The sequence below is a fragment of the Triturus cristatus genome, chromosome 3_2, assembly GCF_964204655.1.
Source record: "Triturus cristatus chromosome 3_2, aTriCri1.1, whole genome shotgun sequence".
NCBI classification, from domain to species: domain Eukaryota; kingdom Metazoa; phylum Chordata; class Amphibia; order Caudata; family Salamandridae; genus Triturus; species Triturus cristatus.
The window spans coordinates 1,211,778,632-1,211,801,718 of NC_140584.1; the positions used below are offsets into that span (position 1 = coordinate 1,211,778,632).

Consider the following 23,087-nt stretch of genomic DNA (forward strand, 5'->3'; position numbering starts at 1 on the left):
AGAGCTGTAGAGTCACATGCGCCCACCCACCTCCCCGGGTACCTGCATCTGTTCCAGTACTATCTTACTCCGATAATTACACATGACCCTCTCTATTCTACTGTTACTTACTCCATTCTCACTCTCTACGGGAAATCTAACAATGGAGTTGATGCCCATGCGCACTATCACCGAAAGGAGGAGTCGCCTACCTTGTGACTGGAAAGACTTCTTCGAACAAAAACAAAGTGCAAATGTCCAGGCCCAACACCAGATGGCAATCTATGCATAGCTTGTGACTCTACAGCTCTACATGCCAAGAACAGATGCATACTGGGTAAGTAGAATTTTCCTTACGACTGTAAAGTTTCTACTAGTAAATTTTAGCATTTAAGTGGCGATCTCTGCCACGGTGGCAGAGATTTCCCTATGGGAAAGTATAAGGAAAATAATGTTATTTTTTTTAAAAAAACACATTTTAATGTATATGTGGTGCGAGTACACATGAGGCGCATGCTTGATATAATGTGACATCTCAACAGTGGTGTCCTAGGCATGGCCTAACTGTCCGTCCTGTAGGACCTGAAATTCTGCATTCCTGCGGCCATCGGAGGCTCCGGAGCTTAAAATCCTGAATTTAATCACCTGACCTAGCCAAGGGGGCAGCACATCCCGGTGACACTAAGGGGGATACCTGCGGCCCAGCTACCCCCAAGAGTGGTGCAGAGTCGAGGATTGCTGCTGTGCCAGCCACCAAGATCGAGCAGGCAAGATGGCACATGGCTGGTGACCGGAGCCCGCAAGCGCCTGAGAACCACTGGGAGGCATCTGTTACCCTCGGGCATAGAGCGGGTGCAGCAGAAGCCTTATCCCAGCCCCTCCCCCCCCCCGAACCGAGGAAATTGTCTAGCGGGTACTGTAGTGCAACCCTGACTGGCGTGGGCCCATCCGGGCCCGTCCAAACTGCTGTAAGGAAACGGGTGGCTGAGGTGTTGTCCGTCAGACCCAGCAGCTGAAAGCCCTTCAGAAGTAGGATCAAGAGTGGAGGCAGCGGGCGGGTCTGGCTGCATTCGTAGCACGCAAGCCTCTTGCAGACCTGAGCCGCAGCATAAGTGAGAGTGGGAGCTGGCCCATGGGGACAGCGGGTGCAGATAACATAAGAAAGAATGGGAGCCGGCCCTGGGGGGGCAGCAGGTGCACACAGCATAAGTGAAAGTGGGAGCCGACCTGGGGGGGCAGCAGGTGCACACGGAATAGGTGATAGTGGGAGCTGGCCTTGGGGGCAGCGGGTGCACACGGCATAGGTGAGAGTGGGAGCCGACTCTGGAGGGCAGCGGGTGTACACGGCATAAGTGAGCGTGGGAGCAGGCTCTGTAGGGCAGCGGGTGTACACGGCATAAGTGAGCGTGGGAGCAGGCTCTGGAGGGAACGGGTGCACATGGCATAGGTGAGAGTGGGAGCCAACCTTGGAGGGCAGCGGGTGCACACGGCATAGGTGAGAGTGGGAGCTGGCTCTGGAGGGCAGCAGGTGCACACGGCATAAGTGAGAGTGGGAGCTGGCCCTGGGAGGCAGCTGGTGCATACGGATAAGTGAGAGTGGGAGCCGGCCCTGGGGATTAGCTGGTGCACACGGCATAAAGTGAGAGTGGGAGCCGGCCCTGGGGGGCAGCAGGTGCAAACGGCACAAGTAAGAGGGAGAGCTGGCCCTGGGGGACCAGCAGGTGCACACGGCATAAGTGAGAGTGGGAGCCGACCCTGGGGGGACAGCGGGTGCACACGGAATAAGAGAGAGGGGGAGCCAGCCCTGGGGGACAGCAGGTGCAAACGGCACAAGTGAGAGTGGGAGCCAGCCCTGGGGGGCAGCGGGTGCACACAGCATAAGTGAGAGTGGGAGCCGGCCCTGGGAGATGGCTGGTGCATACGGCACAAGTGAGAGTGGGAGCCGGCCCTGGGAGACAGCTGGTGCACACCTGGGGCCGCTCCAATTGTACTGCAGAGCGGCAGGAGAATCTCTGATGGGAGACTACTTGGGACTTATGAACTGGGGCAGGAGGGGTGAAATCCGCTGCAGCCCACAAGAGGAGGGCCCCGCGCGTAAAAGACTTTGTGGCCTTCCCGGAACCACCACCACCACCACCACCACCACCACCACCACCACCCCCCTCACCCCACCCAGAACAGTGAACACACTCCGCAGGGCCTGAGCAAGGCAGAGAAGGCCTGGGGATATATTGAGCCCTGAATTGCAGTGGAGTGGTGAGCTGGGCAGCAGTGAGGGCACCACCGGCACAGACTCTAGCTGGCAAGCTTACTAACGGAGGACCAGGTAAAACGCGAACCTGGCAGTAACGCGAGCGCGGATTGGGGCAGACTGAGAACTCACATTACATCCCATCAGCTGGGCAAACACACACATGCAGCACAGGGGCTTTGGAACGAAGGCATACTGGGCAATGGTTCAACCACGTAATGTGAAGGGGACTCCCCCGGACACAAGGGCAGTAGTCACTGGAGTGGAGGTATCCTAGAACAGCGACAATTGTACCCCCCTTGGTGCGCATACACAGACTATTCTACAACCCATAAAAGACACAAAGACATCCGGTGGTGGGAGAGGTGGGGTTACTGAGAGACGACCACAGAAACATATCAGACCAGGTCCAAGAGTCGGAAGATCAACTGCGTATTGCCCTGCCGCAGATAAAAGACCTCATGGAGCAGGAGGTGAAGCTACTTGGTAAAAGGCTAGAAGATGAAGAGGGCAGTTTCCACCGCCATAATGTCAGGATAGTAGGAGTGCCAGAGAACTCAAGGGCCGAGCATGTAGCTATTTGTGGAGGAGTGGTTGGACAAAACAGTTCTGCAGGGAAACACCCCCCCCCCCCCCAGCTTCCTCTCAGTAGAACGGGTGCATAGAATCCCGTCTTACACGCCACTGCCTGGGGCAAGCATGTGCCCGATCATTGCAAGGCTGATGAACTTTAGGGCCAGGGATGTCATCCTACAGGTGGCAAGGAAACACTGTCTGTGGATGATAGATGGACCAGAGGTAAACCTGTGCCCGGACTATATAACCTTGTTCAACGGCAGCGAGGGGCATTTGTGCCCATCAAGAGGGTGCTGCACCAGCTGGATTTTAAGTATGCGCTCCTCTACCTGGCTAACCCACTCCTTGGCAACAGCTGGCTGTTGCTCGAACAGCGGGGTATCTGGTCAGGTCCACCACCAGGGGAAGGAATAATGAAGGATGGAAACCTGAGCCGTCAAGGCAAAGAAACAGGAAGAACGGACGGCCTCCCCAACACAAGGTGGTTTAATGTTGTTTTGGTTCAGGACTCAAACATACCGTGAGTTGTGGGTGGGGTGGTTAGTTCTACAATCTCTTCACCGTAAGGTAGGGAGGGGGGGTGTTTACAGGTAAGTCACAACATCTTGACACACCACGGGCGGGTGGTAGCCTTACCTAAGTCACTCGCTGAGGCTGAGACTGTTAAAGTGGAGGAATTCACATGGCCACCATGACACAAATACAAGCACTGACGCTACTAGCCTGCAACGTTAATGGACTGGGCCATAAGCTAAAGAGGAGTTTGGTAATCCGGGCCCATAGCAGATACAAACCCGACATTGTGTGTTTGCAGGAGACGTACCCCACTGGCGGACAGCATTGTAGCATGGGGAGATAAAGACTGGCGGCATATACACAATATACCTCCGGTTCGAGAGCGTTGAGGATCCTTATTAGAAAGGAACTCCTGTTGAATGTGCAGCATACGTGGAGGGATAGCCATGGGTGCTATACTGAGATCTTGGGAGAACTTGAGGCCGAAGCAGTGTTGTTGATCAATACATCTACCCCCCGAGACTCTAGTCCACAACACTACAGAAGGTGGGAAATATTCTGCTGGAAACCCTCCCAGCGCTGATGGCAGCAGGTGGCAACTTTCATTTGGCACTAGATCCCAATCCGGATAGGATGAGCTCCAGGGTGGAAGAGAAGACAACTAAAGGGAAACTAGAGGGCTTTGTGCGAGCTCTGGGGCTGTGCGACATTTGGAGAACTCGCCACAACGGTGAGAGGGTGTTCATTTTACTCCAGGGCACATATCATGCACTTGCGACTTGACTATTTTTTCACTACAGTTGACTCCCTCTCTAGGTTTAACGAGGCTGCATGCCTCGCACGGGGAATCAGTGACCACTCACCTTTGCAAGTGATGCTGTCCCCTAATATTCAGGAACTAAGGGGGATGAGGAAAATGTAAACGTGGTGCCTATCCAATGAGCAGGAGGTCAAAAGTTTAGGTAAAGCTTCCAAACTCTATTTTGGGGAAAAGAAGACCTCGATGCTGAGCCCTGTTACAGTGTGGGAGGCGTACAGGGCCACCATCAGGGGAGTCATCACGGGGAAATTGGGAGAGACGTACTAGGGGAATTGACTCTGTTGGAATGGGAATAGGCGAAGACCCCACCGTCCCCTGGCAAGACAGCCATGTATCTTAAGTGGGCAGAGTACCAGGCAGTTGCTAACCATGAGGCCAAAACATCCTACCTAGCAAAACAGAAAAGGATATATGAAGGGAAAACAAGACCGGGAAATTGTTGGTGTGGATTGGAAGTAAGGAAAGAGACCATTATGTCCAATAGAGAATTAAAGGTAGACTCAGGGGCCATAGTGAGAGGGAGTGGAGGGATAGCGGAGGATTTTGCCAGACACCTATAAACCTTTAACAATGCACACTTGGGTGCCCCTGAACAAGAAGTGCTAGCCTTTCTAAATGACTGCTCAGAGAGCCGGTTGGACCGGGAACACAGGAGAGGCTTAGAGGCAGACATTACAGCGGAGGAAGTATCCTCTGCCATGGATCAAATGCAATCCAGACAAGCCCCAGGACCGAACAGGTTCTCAGTTGAATTGTTTCAGAGACTGAAAAGGTGGGCGGCGACTCTCTTCATGCGACCTTCGTGAAGACGTTTCAGGAGGGAGAGCTACCGGACGATATGCGTTTGGCGACAATGGTGCTTATCCCCAAGGCTGGGAAGCCCAGAGATCGATGGGAATCATACTGGACCATATCACTGCTTAACGCAGATGTCAAGATCCTGGCTAAACTCCTTGCGACCAGACTAAGGGCGGTGGTATTGTTTATTCCATAAGTCAGAAGGTGAATGCCTGTATCTAGTTGTCACTTCCAAAGGAGAGTACTCCAACCATGTGTGTGTAACAGCTTTACAAAGAACAATGAGACCATTTTGTACTCGTACATCAACGTTTTTGAATATTGTTTGCTCGGGTTTGCATTCATTTAAGGTGGATTAGGTTTTCCTCAACATATTGTGTGTTGGCGGTGCTCTTTTTCTCTTGGAGCACCGTGATTTTTTAGATTAAGTTGGGAATACTCGAGGTTGCGCTAGCAATTAACCTTGCCACAATATTTATTGTTTCTTTATTGTTCCTGATGGGAGAATAGACCCAGAGGGAGAGACTCACACAGCTGCTATGGGTAGAGGCAGAGCAGTTTAAATATCTGGGGATCTGGATTACTAAATATCCAGACTTGGCAATTCTAGGACATATGCTCAAAAGTTGGCCTGGGCGGTGAACTCCGCTCCGTTGGCTGGAGATTTCTGCACTCTGCGGAGCATGCAGGGTCCTGAAAAACTCTCCACTGCTGAGCGCAGCAGACTTTTTCCTTGCACGTGCTCGCCAATGCCAAGTTGACGAGCGAGGAAAATCCATCTCCCGGTGAGATTTCTCAACGCGGGCTGTCAGGTTTCTCACTGCCGGCGGTCACGGATGGTCACAATCGCTTGCATTGAGAAACCTTCAGTTTGCGTTGAGAAAGCTGCCACTCGCGTAGAAAATGTACTTGAGCGGCAGAAAGAAGCAGTCCCCTCTTGCACTGCGCATGGTGTAGTTTGCGCATTTTACTACGTGGGACAAACACCCGGCGCTGGAAATCAATGTGAACTGCATGACCAAACGCACTCCGGCTCTTGCGGAGTTTTTAGGTCTCTCCACAGAGTTCTCCGCCAAGGCCTAGTCAAAAGACTGGAGCAAGACGTCAAACATTTGCAGTCGCTGCCGCTTCTGCGGTGGGGGAGGCGGCCATGTTGGAAATTGGCGGCACTGCTCAGGATTTTGTACGTACTCCAGATCAGCCCATATAAGACTTTGGACGGGTTCTTTGCTAAGGTGGACGCATTTGTGCGGACCCTACTCGGGACGAGGGGACAGCCTCGCAGTGATCTGAGAGTCCTTCAGAGATCTAAATATGAGGGAGGCAATATTATGAAGCATCGCATGCGAGCGTAGTTAACGACTGGGCGTTTGCAGATTGGGCAGGCCCAACATTTCCACAGGCCAGGATAGGAATGGGAGACCAGAGGTCCCTGCAGTCACTGTACAGGGACAGGCTGATGCCTGAAGCAAGCCCGGCTTTGGGGACAGTGGTGGATATCTGGAGGAGACGGACTAGAAAGATGGCATGGGGCCGCAGGCTGAACCAGAGGACACCATTGCGGGAGGGTCCAGTCTGCGACCTGTCGTGGCTCTGCGACGGTTTCAGGGATCGGCCTTTCCACGCTGGCAGATGTGAGGGATGCAAACAGAGCGGTTCTCTTTGCCCTTCTGAGAAAGGAGTATCGAATGTCAGACGCGGTGGCTGCGCTATGGTCAGGCGAGACATGTCCTCAGGGAACACTCTAGAATAGGAGGCGCCAGAAGACTCCCCGCTGGAAGGTAGACTCCTAGATGGGGGGTTGAAAGGAAATTGATCACGATTATGTATCAATCAGTCGGGGAATTTTAAAGTGCGCTACTCACTTTAGAGGGCCTCAAGGTGGTGGGGGGAGGGGGGGCAGGTCCGAGTGAGCTGAAAAGCCAGGTCTTCTATATTGAACGGTCATGAGTCCCACAACCCCCTCTGTCGGAATTACCGGCTACATGGCAGTATGGCCCGGGGGATCAGATGAGGATGGCTGGCGGCAGTGGCTAACGATGTACTGTGAAAGTCCTAGGGCAACTTCAAAACCTATTTAAATACACATAATAAAAATACCTGTGAGATAAGAGAAACTATCACTCGTAATTTAGAAAAATACAAATATATATTTTATTAAATAATATCTCCAAGTGTTGTCTACTATGTACAATGTTGTAGCAGAGAAGTCCCCATTTAAATCTATGTGCACACTACAATCCTCCATCTAGCCATACACACATGTCACACACATGACTGAATTGTTCATAATGATCAATGTTTCTGGGATACAATAATTTCAAACGGGAAAGAACAAAATTCCAGTTATGACAACATGATTGTGTTTTGCTACATAAGAATAGAAAAGGACACAAATAAGAGATGTGGCAACTGTTCCTCTCTACGCGCGTTTCGGCAGAACCTGCCTTCCTCAGGAATGCCACCTCCGAATAACTGGTCAGACACACGACGGGGGGGGGGGGGGTGGGGGGTTTGAAGCTCGGTGATCCCAATGTGTGTTGCCCGCCTGTTGAGGGTCCGCCTCCGGACTCAATCTGGAGCTCTCCAGCCGAACTGTGGTGCTGAGGGGGTCCCTTGAAGGTTGGGGGGCCCGCGCCGCTGGGGCTGCGGCGGGCCTGTGTAACGCGGTGGCAATAAAGACGAGTTTTCACCTGATCCAACTTAACTCCACACAGCGGGCCCCTATACCCGCTCCTTGCTATGTTGGACCGGCAGGGAGGGGGATGCGGACGGCCTCGGGGCGGGGGGGGGGGCGGGGGGGGGGGGGGTGGGGGGGCGGCTGGGGGGGCTGGTAGGCCCTTTTTTACACACACTCTGGAACTGTCCCCGTGGACGAGTCTTCTGAGAATCGTTTGGGGGTCCTCTGGAGGAGTCATCGGGGCTACCCCTGGAGCTGCGTACATGACTGGCACTGCTGGGTATATGCTGGGTATATGGGGCCCGACACATCTCTCCCGCTATCACAAACTGTTGGTCAATCCGGGTTGTATGGTGGCAAAACGGGAAACTGCTCAGAAATGGGGCTCTGGCATTCCCCCCCAGGCGCCAGGACCGGGAGCCCAGAGTGGAATGTTCCAGACTCATGGAAAAGGAAGTCTGCAGAGGAAGAGGGTGGAGGGGAGATATGATCAAACAAACGTGGGGAGGATGGGACGCAATGTGGGGTGAACAAACCCAGTCATAGGCTGGGAGGGTGGGGGTGACGTCATTCAGCAGCCCTTACACGTGAGGATTCAGGAGGGGGGGGGGATGGATGACGGGGCGCAGACGGGAGGTGATGATGTGACCTTTGATTCGGGGGGTTATGCAGTGCCCGGACTCTGGGGTCTTCAAGAGATGTTGGGATTTGTGTGCTAATGTATTTGTCGTAATGCTTAAAACATTACAAATATAAAAAAAAAAAAAACAGTGGTGTGCGTCAGACCAGAAGTCCTGTACGGCGAGTGTGTAAATCTGTCTCTTTACCCCTGCAGAAGCCCTGTCTCTGTCGGAGCCCGAGGCCTACTACTACCTCACGCAGTCGGGGTGCGTGGCCGACGAAAACCTCGACGACCTGGACATGTTCAGTAAAGTTATGGTGAGTCCGGATCCGGTGCTGCTGCACACTCAGACCGTTCAGTAAGGCCAGACTCCTCCCAACAGGGATTCCTGTCCCTGAGAGGGGGCAGGGCTCCTCATAGGGACCAGGCTCCTCCCACCAGGGGTCTGCATTAGATGTGGGGGCCCCCCTCAAAGTGAACAGGCTCCTCCCACCAGGGGGTCTGCATTAGATGTGGGGCTCCTCCTAGCGTACAGGCTCCTCCCACCAGTGTGCATTAGAACGCAGGGCCCCCCTCATAGTGAACAGGCTCCTCTCACCAGGGGTCTGCATTACAATGCGGGGCCCCTCGTATCGAACAGGCTCCTCCCACCAGGGATCTGCATTAGATGTGGGGGCCCCCCTCAAAGTGGACAGGCTCCTCCCACCAGGGGTCTGCATTGGTTCACAATCCTTAGGTCTCATTAGTGATGTACACTCCCGGACCTGGTTCACCCTGTGAGAAGTTGGCCTGGTATATGCTGTCCACTAGTTATAGTGGGCACCCTGTACCAGTCCAAACAACCCCTTATTGGTTATAGGTTAAAGACAACCTTTATTGAAAGCTATCCTAGTGGTAGCTATGGAGAGCAGCCTTCAGGCTAAGTCTTGAAGGAGTGTAAAGCAGCTTGGTTTACCAGATTATAACCTCTTGAATCACTAAATGAAAGGAGAACCACACAAGGTATATATAAAATATATGTATTTATTTCTAAACACTCTCTACTAATCTCTTTTATGAGATTAGAGTCCAAGATACACAATAATACAGTTCTAAAACGACAGTAAATAACACAATATACCATGGGCCCTAGGGGTGGACCAAACCATACATTAAGAGAGTGGTATAAGAACCACGACCTGACTAAACACAGTGCCTAGAGCACGTAGAATCGCTGGGATCCCAAGGAACCACCCACGGTAGTGACACAGGAGACACACGGGGGACGTGTGCAGTGTGAGAACACAGCCGCGAGCCCCGTACTATTCTATGGGAAAGTAGCAGTTGGAATTTTAGAAGTTAAAGACACTTAGGAGAAAACTTTTGGGAAAACCCCTTTAGACTTAGGGGGTTCTAGGGCCAGAAACCATGGGAGCACCCGAGTACTCAAGTTACCTCACCCAGGGAAGCCGGGTGCATAGGTGTTAAATGGTGTCGGGAATCGTCGTTGATTTCAAAGGCGATCTGCTGCAAAGTGCTGCTGCCGGGAAGGAGAAAAGTGTCCGGTGTGATCCAAGCCTGGATTGAAGATCAAAAGAACCTGAAAGCAGAGGGGACAGAGTCTGGGTCACTTGCCAGTGACCAGGGGCACGAAAGACGTAGCAAGGCAACCACTGCAGGCCAATCCCCCAGGTCAGGGACAGTACTCCTCCATGCAGCTTTCCCAGTAAATCCTCGTCGGACAGAGGTTTCTTCTTGGCAGGACAGGATCTAGTTTCTTAGGAGCAGGGCTCCTACATTTATACCACAAATCCTTTGTTCTCTCAGGCCAGGGGGGCCCTTGCCTAGTTCAGTCCAGTTCTGGAGCACTTTGTTGATGCAATGCAGGCTTCTTCTTTCAGGGTGCAGGGCAGAGTCCTCAGACGCTCCACAGGAGGCGGAGCCGGCATTGAGGTGGCAGAGCACAGCCCTATTCAGAGTCCAGGTGTACTCCTCCCACCCATCTATATGTCAATCTTTCTATTCACCACCAGGCTACCTAGTCCTGCCCATCTGGGTTTCCCCAGCCCTGTCACTCATACAAGCCAGACAGCAGATACACATCACGCAGAGGCGGGCTGAAATGGTTAGGCAAGCAAATGCCAACTTTTTGAAAGTGGCATTTGCAAACGCAGAATATTAAAATAAACTTTACTAAAAGATGTACCTTATTATTCTGAGTTTAGGCATACTAAACTCGATTTTCTACCATGTTCCCTGGGCCTGTTAGGATCATAGGATGTAACAATCTTAACATCCCATTCTGGCCTATGAGAATAGGGTAGCCTTACAATAGTGAAAAATGAAAAGGGCTGTAATTCACTATTAGGACATGCCACACGCATCAGGGCTTGTCCTACCTTATGCTTGCAATGCACCCTGCCCTTGGGCCTACCATAGTGGTGACTAACATGAAGTTAAAAGAAGGTTTAGGGACTGGCAAGTGGGTGCACTTGCCCAGTCAGCATGACAGTACCAGACTGCACGCAGGTTCTGCAATGGCAGACCTAGACCTATTTTACCAGGCCGCTTCTGTGGGTGGCACAACCAGTGCTGCAAGCCCACCAGCGGTATTTGTATTTACATGCCCTGGCACTCCTGGTGCACTTTACTGGGGTCTGATAGTAAACCAAATAAGCCAATCATGGAATCCAACCAACAAATATACATTTTACATAGGGAGCACTTGCACTGTGGCACTGGTTGGCAGTGGCACAGTGCTCTGAGCGGCCAACACCATAAAAACACATGAGGCACAGCAAAAAAAAAGTGGAAGGGAGACTCACGCCAAGGTGCCAGGTCTAACAACTCCCATCCCTGGTTCACCCACCTTCGGTCTCAACCATGACGTCCACTCCCAGACCTAGTTCACCCTCCTGTCAGCTCCGATAGCTACGAGTAGAATCCGTCGACCACCTCGGAGTTGGTTCGTTGTACAAAGGGTTCCACCTCTTGATCGTTTCCTCTCTGATTGCTATTATAGCACAGGAGATAGATCGGATCAAGTGAGGGAAGGAAAGGATGGGGACAGCGGGGAGGGAGACCTGTGAAAATAGAAGCACACCATTAAACAACTGTATCTATGTGTAGTCTACCAAGGAAACATTTACATGGGAAAATACCCTGAGGAGGCTTTTAATACCTGTAAAAGAAAATAACACTGAACCTCATTTGAACGTCATTAAAGGTTTGGTCTTCTGTGGTCGTACTTGGGTTTGTTTGTACCCCTTATCTACAAAAACCACAGAGAACAGGTAGAGATATTACCAAAATAATCAATAGGTATTAGCTTGCCAGTCTTTGTAACCTTTTGGAATGCATAAACAAACTCTCATTTATGAACTCCACCGTTTCTCAACACGGCTTCGGCAAATGGTTATAATTAAGGCTCCCTGTTTTCCGTTTTTACTGATTTTTACAGATAAATACAGACAGAAAACATTCATTTTCTTGTCTGTATTTATTTTTAAATGTGGATAAAAACGGAAATTGAGTTGCTTTTTGAGTGATTCTAAATACTGTCTACCATGACTGCCAGGCCAATAGACGTGTGGATTGATAGATAAGGGGGTTAAAAAAGAAAGGAATTTTAGTGAAGAGGCTTTGACAGCAGTCGATATGCACAAGGATGATACTGAAATGTGCATATTTTCATATAAGTGCACTGATTTATCTTTCTGCAGGTGTTCACAGCACTGAAACCTGGCAGATTTTCAAGAATGAGTGCATATTTATCAGTTAAATAAATGTGGAAATATCCTTATTTCAGCTTAATTTTTACACGAAACCCAAAATAAATATGGATAAATACAGAAAAAATTAGCAAAAAATAAATATGGATAAATACAGACGGAAATGGCAAAAAAATAAATACCATAAAACCGGAAGCCCTAGTTATAATGCACTCTAGTTGCCGGTTCGAATCCCGGCTTCGGCCATCAGTGCTCCACCCTGTATCAATGGGCTCCAAATTTCCCTTGGCTCACTCTCGGAGCATGGAGGGGTTCCCTTTGAAGATTTAAATGCCAGAGCCGTTTACTTCACGGCGTCGCTCTCTCTCTCTCTCACACACTCATACAGGATCACCCAGTATACTCCAGAGACCTTAATTTCACTCAACAGGTGTATACCAATTTGGTCTCCTCCACAATGTACAAGAACGCGTGCACAGTGAGTATGCACCACCAGGATAATGTACAAGAACGCGTGCACAGTGAGTATGCACCACCAGGATAATGTACAAGAACGCGTGCACAGTGAGTATGCACCACCAGGATAATGTACAAGAATGCGTGCACAGTGAGTATGCACTACCAGGAGAATATCTTAGGTGCCAGCGGTCCACCTGTACCAAACCCCACACTCGAATAACTTGGGAGACTTCGATGGTGCATGTGCACCCTTACCCGACCACGTCAGACCTCTGTTTAGCTATATCCAGACCGACTGCTCACAGGAACCCATAAGGAATATCCGGCACCAGCTCGGCGTTTCTGCTCCTCTCTTCACGGCCGCGCGACGCCGGAAACAGCGTTACGCGCAGGACATGGCATCAGCACGTCATAGAAGCGCCGCATTGCCCACTGGGAAAGGTAGTTCTTCCCGGCTGGCTTACGCCGTACAGGCTGACAACGTTCCTTTGAGGACTCCCGTAACACCTCCTTGGCCTCAGATGACATACACCCCCAGACCTGGTTCACTCTCCTTGGGTCGCACTCGTGAGGTACACTCCCAGACCTGGTTCAAGGGAGTCTCACAAGTGAGGTACACTCCCAGACCTGGCTCACCCTCCTTGGGTCTCACTAGTGAGGTACACTCCCAGACCTGGCTCACCCTCCTTGGGTCTCACTAGTGAGGTACACTCCCACACCTGTTTTACCCTCCTTGGGTCTCACTTGTGAGGTACACTCCCAGGCCTGGTTCAAGGGGGGTCTCACTAGTGAGGTACACTCCCAGACCTAGTTCACCCTCCTTGGTCTCACAGATGACATACAGCCCCAGACCTGGTTCACCATTCTTGGGTCTCACTCGTGAGGTATACCCTCGGACCTGGTTCTCCCTCCTTGGATGTCACTAGTGAGGTACACCTTCGAACGTGGTTCACCATCCTTGGGTCTCACTAGTGAGGTACACTCCCAGACCTGGTTCACTCTCCTTGGGTCTCACTCGTGAGGTACACTCCCAGACCAAGTTCATCCTCCATGGTCTCACAGATGAGAAACACCCCCAGACCTGGTTCACCCTCCTTGGGTCTCACTCATGAGGTACACTCCCAGACCTGGTTCAAGGGGGTCTCACTAGTGAGGTACACTCCCAGACGTCGTTCCCCCTTCTTGGGTCTCACTAATGAGGGACACCCCCAGACCTAGTTCACCCTCCTTGGTCTCACAGATGACATTCAGCCCCAGACCTGGTTCACCCTCCTTGGGTCTCACTCATGAGGTACACTCCCAGACCTGGTTCAAGGGGGTCTCACTAGTGAGGTGCACTCCCAGACCTCGTTCACCCTCCTTGGGTCTCTCAGATGAGATACACCCCCTGACCTGGTTCACCCTCCTTGGGCCTCACTCGTGAGGTACACTGCCAGACCTGGTTCAAAGGAGTCTCAATAGTGGGGTACACTCCCAGACCTCGTTCACCCTCCTTGGGTCTCACTAGTGAGGTACTCTCCCAGACCTGGTTCATCCTCCTTGGGTCTCACTAGTGAGGTACACTCCCAGACCTGGTTCACCCTCCTTGGGTCTCACTAGTGCAGTACACCCCCAGACCTGGTTCACCCTTGTTGGGTCTCACTAGTGCAGTACACCCCCAGACCTGGTTCACCCTTGTTGGGGCTCACTAGCGAGTTACACCCCCAGATCTGGTTCATCATCCTTGGGTCTCACTAGTGAGGTACAATCCCAGACCTGGTTCAAGGGGGTCTCACTAGTGGGGTACACTCCCAGACCTGCTTCACCCTCCTTGGTCTCACTAGTGAGGTACACCCCAGACCTGGTTCACCCTCCTTGGGTCTCACAGATGACATACACCCCCAGACCTGGTTCACCCGCCTTGAGTCTCACAGATGACATACACCCCCAGACCTGGTTCACCCTCTTTCTTTCTCACTCTTGAGGTACACTCCCAGACTTGGTTCAAGGGAGTCTCACTAGTGAGGTACACTCCCAGACCTGGTTCACCCTCCATGGGTCTCACTAGTGAGGTACACTCCCAGACCTAGTTCACCCTCCTTGGTCTCACAGATGAGATACAGCCCCAGACCTGGATTACCATCCTTGATTCTCACTAGTGAGTTACACCCCAGACCTGGTTCACCCTCCTTGGGTCTCACAGATGAGATGCACCCCCTGACCTGGTTCACCCTCCTTGGACCACACTCGTGAGGCACACTCCCAGACCTGGTTCAAGAGGGTCTTACTAGTGAGGTACACTCCTGAACCTGGTTCACACTCCTTGAGTCTCACTCGTGAGGTACACTCACAGACCTGGTTCAAGGGGGTCTCACTAGTGAGGTACACTCCCAGACCTGGTTCACCCTCCTTGGGTCTCACAGATGAGATACACCCCCAGATCTGGTTCACCCTCCTTGAGTCTCACTAGTGAGGTATACCCTCGGACCTGGTTCACCATCCTTGGGTCTCACTAGTGAGGTACACTCCCAGACTCTGTTCACCATCTTTGGGTCTCATTAGTGAGGTACACTCCCAGACTCTGTTCACCATCTTTGTGTCTCACTTGTGAGGTACACTCCCAGACCTAGTTCACCGTCCATGGTCTCACAGATGAGAAACACCCCCAGACCTGGTTCACCCTCCTTGGGCCTCACTCATGAGGTACACTGCCAGACCTGGTTCAAAGGAGTCTCACAAGTGAGGTACACTCCCAGACCTGGTTCAAGGGGGTCTCACTAGTGAAGTACACTCCCAGACCTCGTTCACCCTCCTTGGGTCTCACTAGTGAGGTACACTCCCGGACCTGCTTCACCCTCCTTGGTCTCACTAGTGAGGTACACCCCCAGACCTGGTTCACCCTCCTTGGGTCTCACAGATGAGATACACCTCCAGATCTGGTTCACCCTCCTTGAGTCTCACTAGTGAGGTATACCCTCGGACCTGGTTCAAGAGGGTCTTACTAGTGAAGTACACTCCCAGACCTCGTTCACCCTCCTTGGGTCTCACTAGTGAGGTACACTCCCGGACCTGATTCACCCTCCTTGGTCTCACTAGTGAGGTACACTCCTGAACCTGGTTCACACTCCTTGAGTCTCACTCGTGAGGTACACTCACAGACCTGGTTCAAGGGGGTCTCACTAGTGAGGTACACTCCCAGACCTGGTTCACCCTCCTTGGATCTTACTCGTGAGGTACAATCCCAGACCTGGTTCACCCTCCTTGGGTCTCACTCGTGAGGTACACTCCCGGACCTGCTTCACCCTCCTTGGTCTCACTAGTGAGGTACACTCCTGAACCTGGTTCACACTCCTTGAGTCTCACTCGTGAGGTACACTCACAGACCTGGTTCAAGGGGGTCTCACTCGTGAGGTACAATCCCAGACCTGGTTCACCCTCCTTGGGTCTCACTCGTGAGATACACCCCCAGACCTGGTTCACCCTCCTTGGATCTTACTCGTGAGGTACAATCCCAGACCTGGTTCACCCTCCTTGGGTCTCACTCGTGAGATACACCCCCAGACCTGGTTCACCCTCCTTGGGTCTCACAGATGAGATACACCCCCAGACCTGGTTCACCCTCCTTGGGTCTCACAGATGAGATACACCCCCAGACCTGGTTCACCCTCCTTGGGTCTCACAGATGAGATACACCCCCAGACCTGGTTCACCCTCCTTGGGTCTCACAGATGAGATACACCCCCAGACCTGGTTCACCCTCCTTGGGTCTCACAGATGAGATACACCCCCAGACCTGGTTCACCCTCCTTGGGTCTCACAGATGAGATACACCCCCAGACCTGGTTCACCCTCCTTGGGTCTCACAGATGAGATACACCCCCAGACCTGGTTCACCCTCCTTGGGTCTCACAGATGAGATACACCCCCAGACCTGGTTCACCCTCCTTGGGTCTCACAGATGAGATACACCCCCAGATCTGGTTCACCCTCCTTGAGTCTCACTAGTGAGGTATACCCTCGGACCTGGTTCACCATCCTTGGGTCTCACTAGTGAGGTACACTCCCAGACTCTGTTCACCATCTTTGGGTCTCACTCGTGAGGTACACTCCCAGACCTGGTTCAATAGGGTCTTACTAATGAGGTACAATCCCAGACCTGGTACACCCTCCTTGGGTCTCACAGATGAGATACACCCCCAGATCTGGTTCACCCTCCTTGAGTCTCACTAGTGAGGTATACCCTCGGACCTGGTTCACCATCCTTGGGTCTCACTAGTGAGGTACACTCCCAGACTCTGTTCACCATCTTTGGGTCTCATTAGTGAGGTACACTCCCAGACTCTGTTCACCATCTTTGTGTCTCACTTGTGAGGTACACCCCCAGACCTGGTTCACCGTCCATGGTCTCACAGATGAGAAACACCCCCAGACCTGGTTCACCCTCCTTGGGTCTCACTCATGAGGTACACTGCCAGACCTGGTTCAAAGGAGTCTCACAAGTGAGGTACACTCCCAGACCTGGTTCAAGGGGGTCTCACTAGTGAAGTACACTCCCAGACCTCGTTCACCCTCCTTGGGTCTCACTCGTGAGGTACAATCCCAGACCTGGTTCACCCTCCTTGGGTCTCACAGATGAGATACACCCCCAGATCTGGTTCACCCTCCTTGAGTCTCACTAGTGAGGTATACCCTCGGACCTGGTTCAAGAGGGTCTTACTAGTGAAGTACACTCCCAGACCTCGTTCACCCTCCTTGGGTCTCACTAGTGAGGTACACTCCCGGACCTGCTTCACCCTCCTTGGTCTCACTAGTGAGGTACACTCCTGAACCTGGTTCACACTCCTTGAGTCTCACTCGTGAGGTACACTCACAGACCTGGTTCAAGGGGGTCTCACTAGTGAGGTACACTCCCAGACCTGGTTCACCCTCCTTGGATCTTACTCGTGAGGTACAATCCCTGACCTGGTTCACCCTCCTTGGGGTCTCACTAGTGAGGTACACTCCCAGACCCAGTTCAAGGGGGTCTCACTAGTGAGGTACACTCCCAGACCTGGTTCACCCTCCTTGGGTCTCACTCATGAGGTACAATCCCAGACCTGGTTCAAGGGGGTCTCACTAGTGGGGTGCACTCCCAGACCTGCTTCACCCTCCTTAGGTCTCACTCGTGAGGTACAATCCCAGACCTGGTTCACCCTCCTTGGGTCTCACTCGTGAGGTACAATCCCAGACCTGGTTTACCCTCCTTGGGTCTCACAGATGAGATACACCCCCAGATCTGGTTCACCCTCCTTGAGTCTCACTAGTGAGGTATACCCTCGGACCTGGTTCACCATCCTTGGGTCTCACTAGTGAGGTACACTCCCAGACTCTGTTCACCATCTTTGGGTCTCACTCGTGAGGTACACTCCCAGACCTGGTTCAATAGGGTCTTACTAATGAGGTACACTCCCAGACCTGGTTCACCCTCCTTGGGTCTCACAGATGAGATACACCCCCAGACCTGGTTCACCCTCCTTGGGTCTCACTCATGAGGTACACTCCCAGATCTGGTTCAAGGGGGTCTCACTAGTGAAGTACACTCCCAGACCTGGTTAACCATCCGTGGGTCTCACTAGTGAGGTACACTCCCAGACCTAGTTCACCCTCCTTGGTCTCACAGATGAGATACACCCCCAGACCTCGTTCACCTTCCTTGGGTCTCACTCATGAGTTACACTCCCAGACCTGCTTCACCCTCCTTGGTCTCACTAGTGAGGTACACCCCCAGACCTGGTTCACCCTCTTTCGGTCTCACTCGTGAGGTACACTCCCAGACCTGGTTCAATAGGGTCTTACTAATGAGGTACACTCCCAGACCCGGTTCACCCTCCTTGGGTCTCACTAGTGAGGTACACTCCCAGACCAGATTCACCCTCCTTGGGTCTCAGTAGTGAGGTACACTCTCAGACCTGGTTCACCCTCCTTGGGTCTCACTAGTGAGGTACACTCCCAGACCAGATTCACCCTCCTTGGGTCTCACTAGTGAGGTACACTCCCAGACCTGTTTTACCCTCCTTGGGTCTCACTTGTGAGGTACACTCCCAGACCTGCTTCACCCTTCTTGGACCTCACTCGTGAGGTACACTCCCAGACCTGGTTCACCCTCCATGGGTCTCACTAGTGAGGTACACCCCCAGACCTGGTTTACCCTCATTGCGTCTCACTCGTGAGGCACACTCCCAGACCTGGTTCACCCTCCATGGGTCTCACTAGTGAGGTACACTCCCAGACCTGGTTCAAGGGGGTCTCACTAGTGAGGTACACTGCCAGACCTGCTTCACCCTCCTTGGGTCTCACTAGTGAGGTACACTCCCAGACCTAATTCACCCTCCTTGGTCTCACAGATGACATACAGCCCCAGACCTGGTTCACCATCCTTGGGTCTCACTCGTGAGGTATACCCTCGGACCTGGTTCTCCCTCCTTGGATGTCACTAGTGAGGTACACCTTTGGGCGTGGTTCACCATCCTTGGGTCTCACTAGTGAGGTACACCCCCAGACCTGGTTCACCTTCCATGGGTCTCACTAGTGAGGTACACTCCCAGACCTGCTTCACCCTCCTTGGTCTCACTAGTGAGGTACACCCCCAGACCTGGTTCACCCTCCTTCGGTCTCACTCGTGAGGTACACTCCCAGACCCGGTTCAAGGGGGTCTTACTAGTGAGGTACACTCCCAGACCTCGTTCACCCTCCTTGGGTCTCTCAGATGAGATACACCCCCTGACCTGGTTCACCCTCCTTGGGCCTCACTCGTGAGGCACACTCCCAGACCAAGTTCACCCTCCATGGGTCTCACTAGTGAGGTACACTCCCAGACCTGGTTCAAGGGAGTCTCACAAGTGAGATACACCCACTGACCTGGTTCACCCTTCTTGGACCTCACTCGTGAGGTACACTCCCAGACCTGGTTCACCCTCCATGGGTCTCACTAGTGAGGTACACCCCCAGACCTGGTTTACCCTCATTGCGTCTCACTCGTGAGGCACACTCCCAGACCTGGTTCACCCTCCATGGTTCTCACTAGTGAGGTACACTCCCAGACCTGGTTCAAGGGGGTCTCACTAGTGAGGTACACTGCCAGACCTGCTTCACCCTCCTTGGGTCTCACTAGTGAGGTGCACCCCCACATCTGTCTCCGCACGGTGTGGTCCTGTTTGTAGGGTGCACCTGAGTCCGGGGGTGTAAGCGACCACGTCTTTGCATGGGTATAGTGTCAGTCAGTCAGTAATTCTTTATTCGGTTGTTAGAAACACCATAAAAAGATGTATATACATCATAAGAATTCTGGTAAAAAAAATACATATTCACAAAAGAGGTACATAAAATTCATGACAATCACAATTTGCTCCTATCCTCTAGTTGCTCTTAATCTCAATGCGACTTTAATAAAATTCAATATACAGCACAGAGTCAGTGGATCAGCCGCCCTTTGTTAAAAAAGTAGCGCAGGTTTAATTTGAGTCAGGTTGGCCCTTTTAATGATATCAATTAAAAATCTCCGCCTCGGCATTGAATAAAAAGAGCATAAAAATACAAAATGAAGGGTGTCCTGCGGAGACCTGTTGTCGCATCCGCAGGCACCCTTCTGCTCCATCGAAACAGTGTAACCTGGTGGGTCAGCTAATAGATGTGATAAAAGATTGAGCCTAAAACGGGATATTAAAAATCTATCCTGTGCGTTATGCATGAGGTAGAGATAAGGTTCCATCCCCTCAGTAGTCTTAACGGAGGAATGGGCATTCACTGTTCCTTTGGTCCCTTCTTTTATCATTCTACTTGTATTTCTTTGGGCCAGGAACAATCTTTTTAACTTGGGTTTATCCTGGGCTCTAATTTCTGATGGGTTAACAAAGGGATCTTTATGGCCCAGGTTCTCCAGATTAGTCTTAACGTACTTAAGCCAAGGTATGTTCATGCTTCTATCTCTTCCTAGACACTCTCAATATTTCCCTACTTATAGCAGCTTCCGGATTTGTCCAGATATTGAGCCACGATAGAATAGGTCTGTACTTGACCATATCTTCAATATATGGCCTCCCCAGCTCTCTATGGGCGATGACAGCTGGGATACTCTGGGGGATTTTTAATACTGACCGTACAATTTTATTTCCCTCCCGCTGCAATTGTTCTATATCTGCGAATCCCCAGACTTCGGCGCCATACATGGCTTTAGAACAACAAATGGAGCTGTACAGGTTCATTGCTTGTTCTGGAGACCATCGCCCGAGCCTCCGCCCATAACTGGTTATTGCACCATTTGATGATATTAATTTCCCACATCGCTCCTCTACCAAAGGGGAAAATTTTAGCCTCTCATCAAACAGTAGGCCCAGATAGGAGAAGGTCTGCACCTTTTCCAGTTTGTGGATCCCAATTCTGTGCGTGAAATTAGACCGAGGTTTATTGCCTGCCGTCATTACAAATGATTTGCCGAGATTAACAGAAAGATCTAGAGTTCCCATAAACTTGACAAAACCAATGATTAAGATCTGTAAACTTCTCAGGGTGCGGGCTAACAGTACCGCATCATCTGCGTAAAGCAGAACTGGGATGTGGCGTGTACTAACTTTTGGGCAATCAGCATTTATATGTTCTAACGTACCCTAGCTGTAGTGTCCCTGTGTAATTCCCCGAGTATGGTGATCAGGCCCCGCTCAATGCCAAGCTCACCCATCATTAGCCAGAGTTTGTCCCTATTTACATGATCAAAAGCAGCCGCCAAATCCATGTACCCTAGATGAATGGTTTCATTGCTTGTTTTGGTGTACTTGGCGGCTAGCATATAAAGGTTCAAACATTGATCACTAGTTGACCTCCCTGATCTAAAACCGTATTGGATGTCCGATACGATGTTCTTTTCCTCGGTCCATTCAGTTAATCTGTTGAGAATTACCCTTCCCAGTATCTTAGCAGAAACATCAATCAGCGAGATGGGCCGATAGCACTGAGGGTTGGGTATAGTGCTTGAATGACTCCCTGCCAGTGGTAAATACTAGCGCCTCGTTATATCCTGCCGACTGTGCCGCTACAGGAAGAGATAGCCCGTTTGTGAGATGAAACAACTATACATTGCTTTGCCACGTAACTGGACTATTGGCTTTGCCACTGGTCATTAGCTGCATAAGATAAATAAGAAACCACTATGGCGTCGTTGTATAAAATATGGAAAATACTTCAGTTTGACATGAGACTGTGGAAGAACTACGAGTCTCTTTGAAGTTACCTCACAGGCAGTGAAGGCCGCACTGCTGCACAGGTAAGATTTATTTTTTCATCCTGAGGGTGAAAATGGAGAGCCAGAGAGGGACCCGTCTCGGCACCTGATTTTTAGTACTGCCGGTGCTGAGCACCGGGAGGACCCGGACCTCTTAAAGCCCTGGGGGACAGTGATTTGGTTCCAGGAGCTCTTCTGTAGCATTTTATCTAGTCAATGCTTACTGGTGTGCTGTCATCTGATTCCAGGAGCTCTTGTGCACTCGGACACCGGGTCCAAGCTCACTGGGTGCAGTGATCTGATACCAGGAGCTCCTGTGCACTGGGGCACCGGGTCCAAGCTCACGGGGTGCGGTCATCTGATGCCAGAAGCTCTTGTGCACTGGGGCACCGGGCCAAGCTCATGAGGTGCCATCATCTGATTCCAGGAGCTCTTGTGCACTGGGGCACCGGTCCAAGCTCACGAGGTGCCATCATCTGATTCCAGGAGCTCTTGTGCACTGGGGCACCGATCCAAGCTCACAGGATGCAGTCATCTGATTCCAGGAGCTCTTGTGCACTGGGGCACCAGGTCCAAGCTCACGGGGTGTAGGCATCTGATGCCAGGAGTTCTTGTGCACTGGGACACCAGGTCCAAGCTCATGGGGTGCGGTCATCTAATGCCAGGAGCTCTAGTGCACTGGGACACCAGGTCCAAGCTCACGGGGTGCAGTCCTCTGATACCAGGAGCTCTTGTGCACTAGGGCACCGGGCCAAGCTCACGGGGTGCAGTCATCTGATACCAGGAGCTCTTGTGCACTGGTGCACCGGTTCAAGCTCACGGGGTGCAGTCATCTGATACCAGGAGCTCTTGTGCACTGGTGCACCGGTCCAAGCTCACGGGGTGCAGTCATCTGATGCCAGGAGCTCTTGTGAACTGGGGCACCAGGTCCAAGCTCACGGGGTGCTGTCATCTGATTCCAGAAGCTCTTGTGCACTGGGGCACAAGGTCCAAGCTCACGGGGTGTAGGCATCTGATGCCAGGAGTTCTTGTGCACTGGGACACCAGGTCCAATCTCATGGGGTGCGGTCATCTAATGCCAGGAGCTCTAGTGCACTGAGACACCAGGTCCAAGCTCACGGGGTGCAGTCCTCTGATACCAGGAGCTCTTGTGCACTTGGGCACCAGGTCCAAGCTCACGGGGTGCAGGCATCTGATGCCAGGAGTTCTTGTGCACTGGGACACCAGGTCCAAGCTCATGGGGTGCGGTCATCTAATGCCAGGAGCTCTTGTGCACTGGTGCACCGGTCCAAGCTCACGGGGTGCAGTCATCTGATGCCAGGAGCTCTTGTGTACTGGGGCACCAGGTCCAAGCTCACGGGGTGCTGTCATCTGATTCCAGGAGCTCTTGTGCACTGGGGCACCAGGTCCAAGCTCACGAGGTGCCGTCATCTGATGCCAGGAG

General features: G+C 51.9%; 1 protein-coding gene across 1 annotated transcript in view; it reads left to right on the plus strand.

The window, feature by feature from the left end:
- Positions 1-23,087, plus strand: part of LOC146859468 (unconventional myosin-X-like) — an 869,852-nt gene that overhangs the window by 399,592 nt on the left and 447,173 nt on the right. Inside the window, exon 9 of the mRNA XM_085650190.1 lies at positions 8,456-8,559. Coding sequence (XP_085506316.1) covers positions 8,456-8,559 — 104 coding nt within the window. The remainder of the gene's footprint in view (positions 1-8,455; positions 8,560-23,087) is intronic.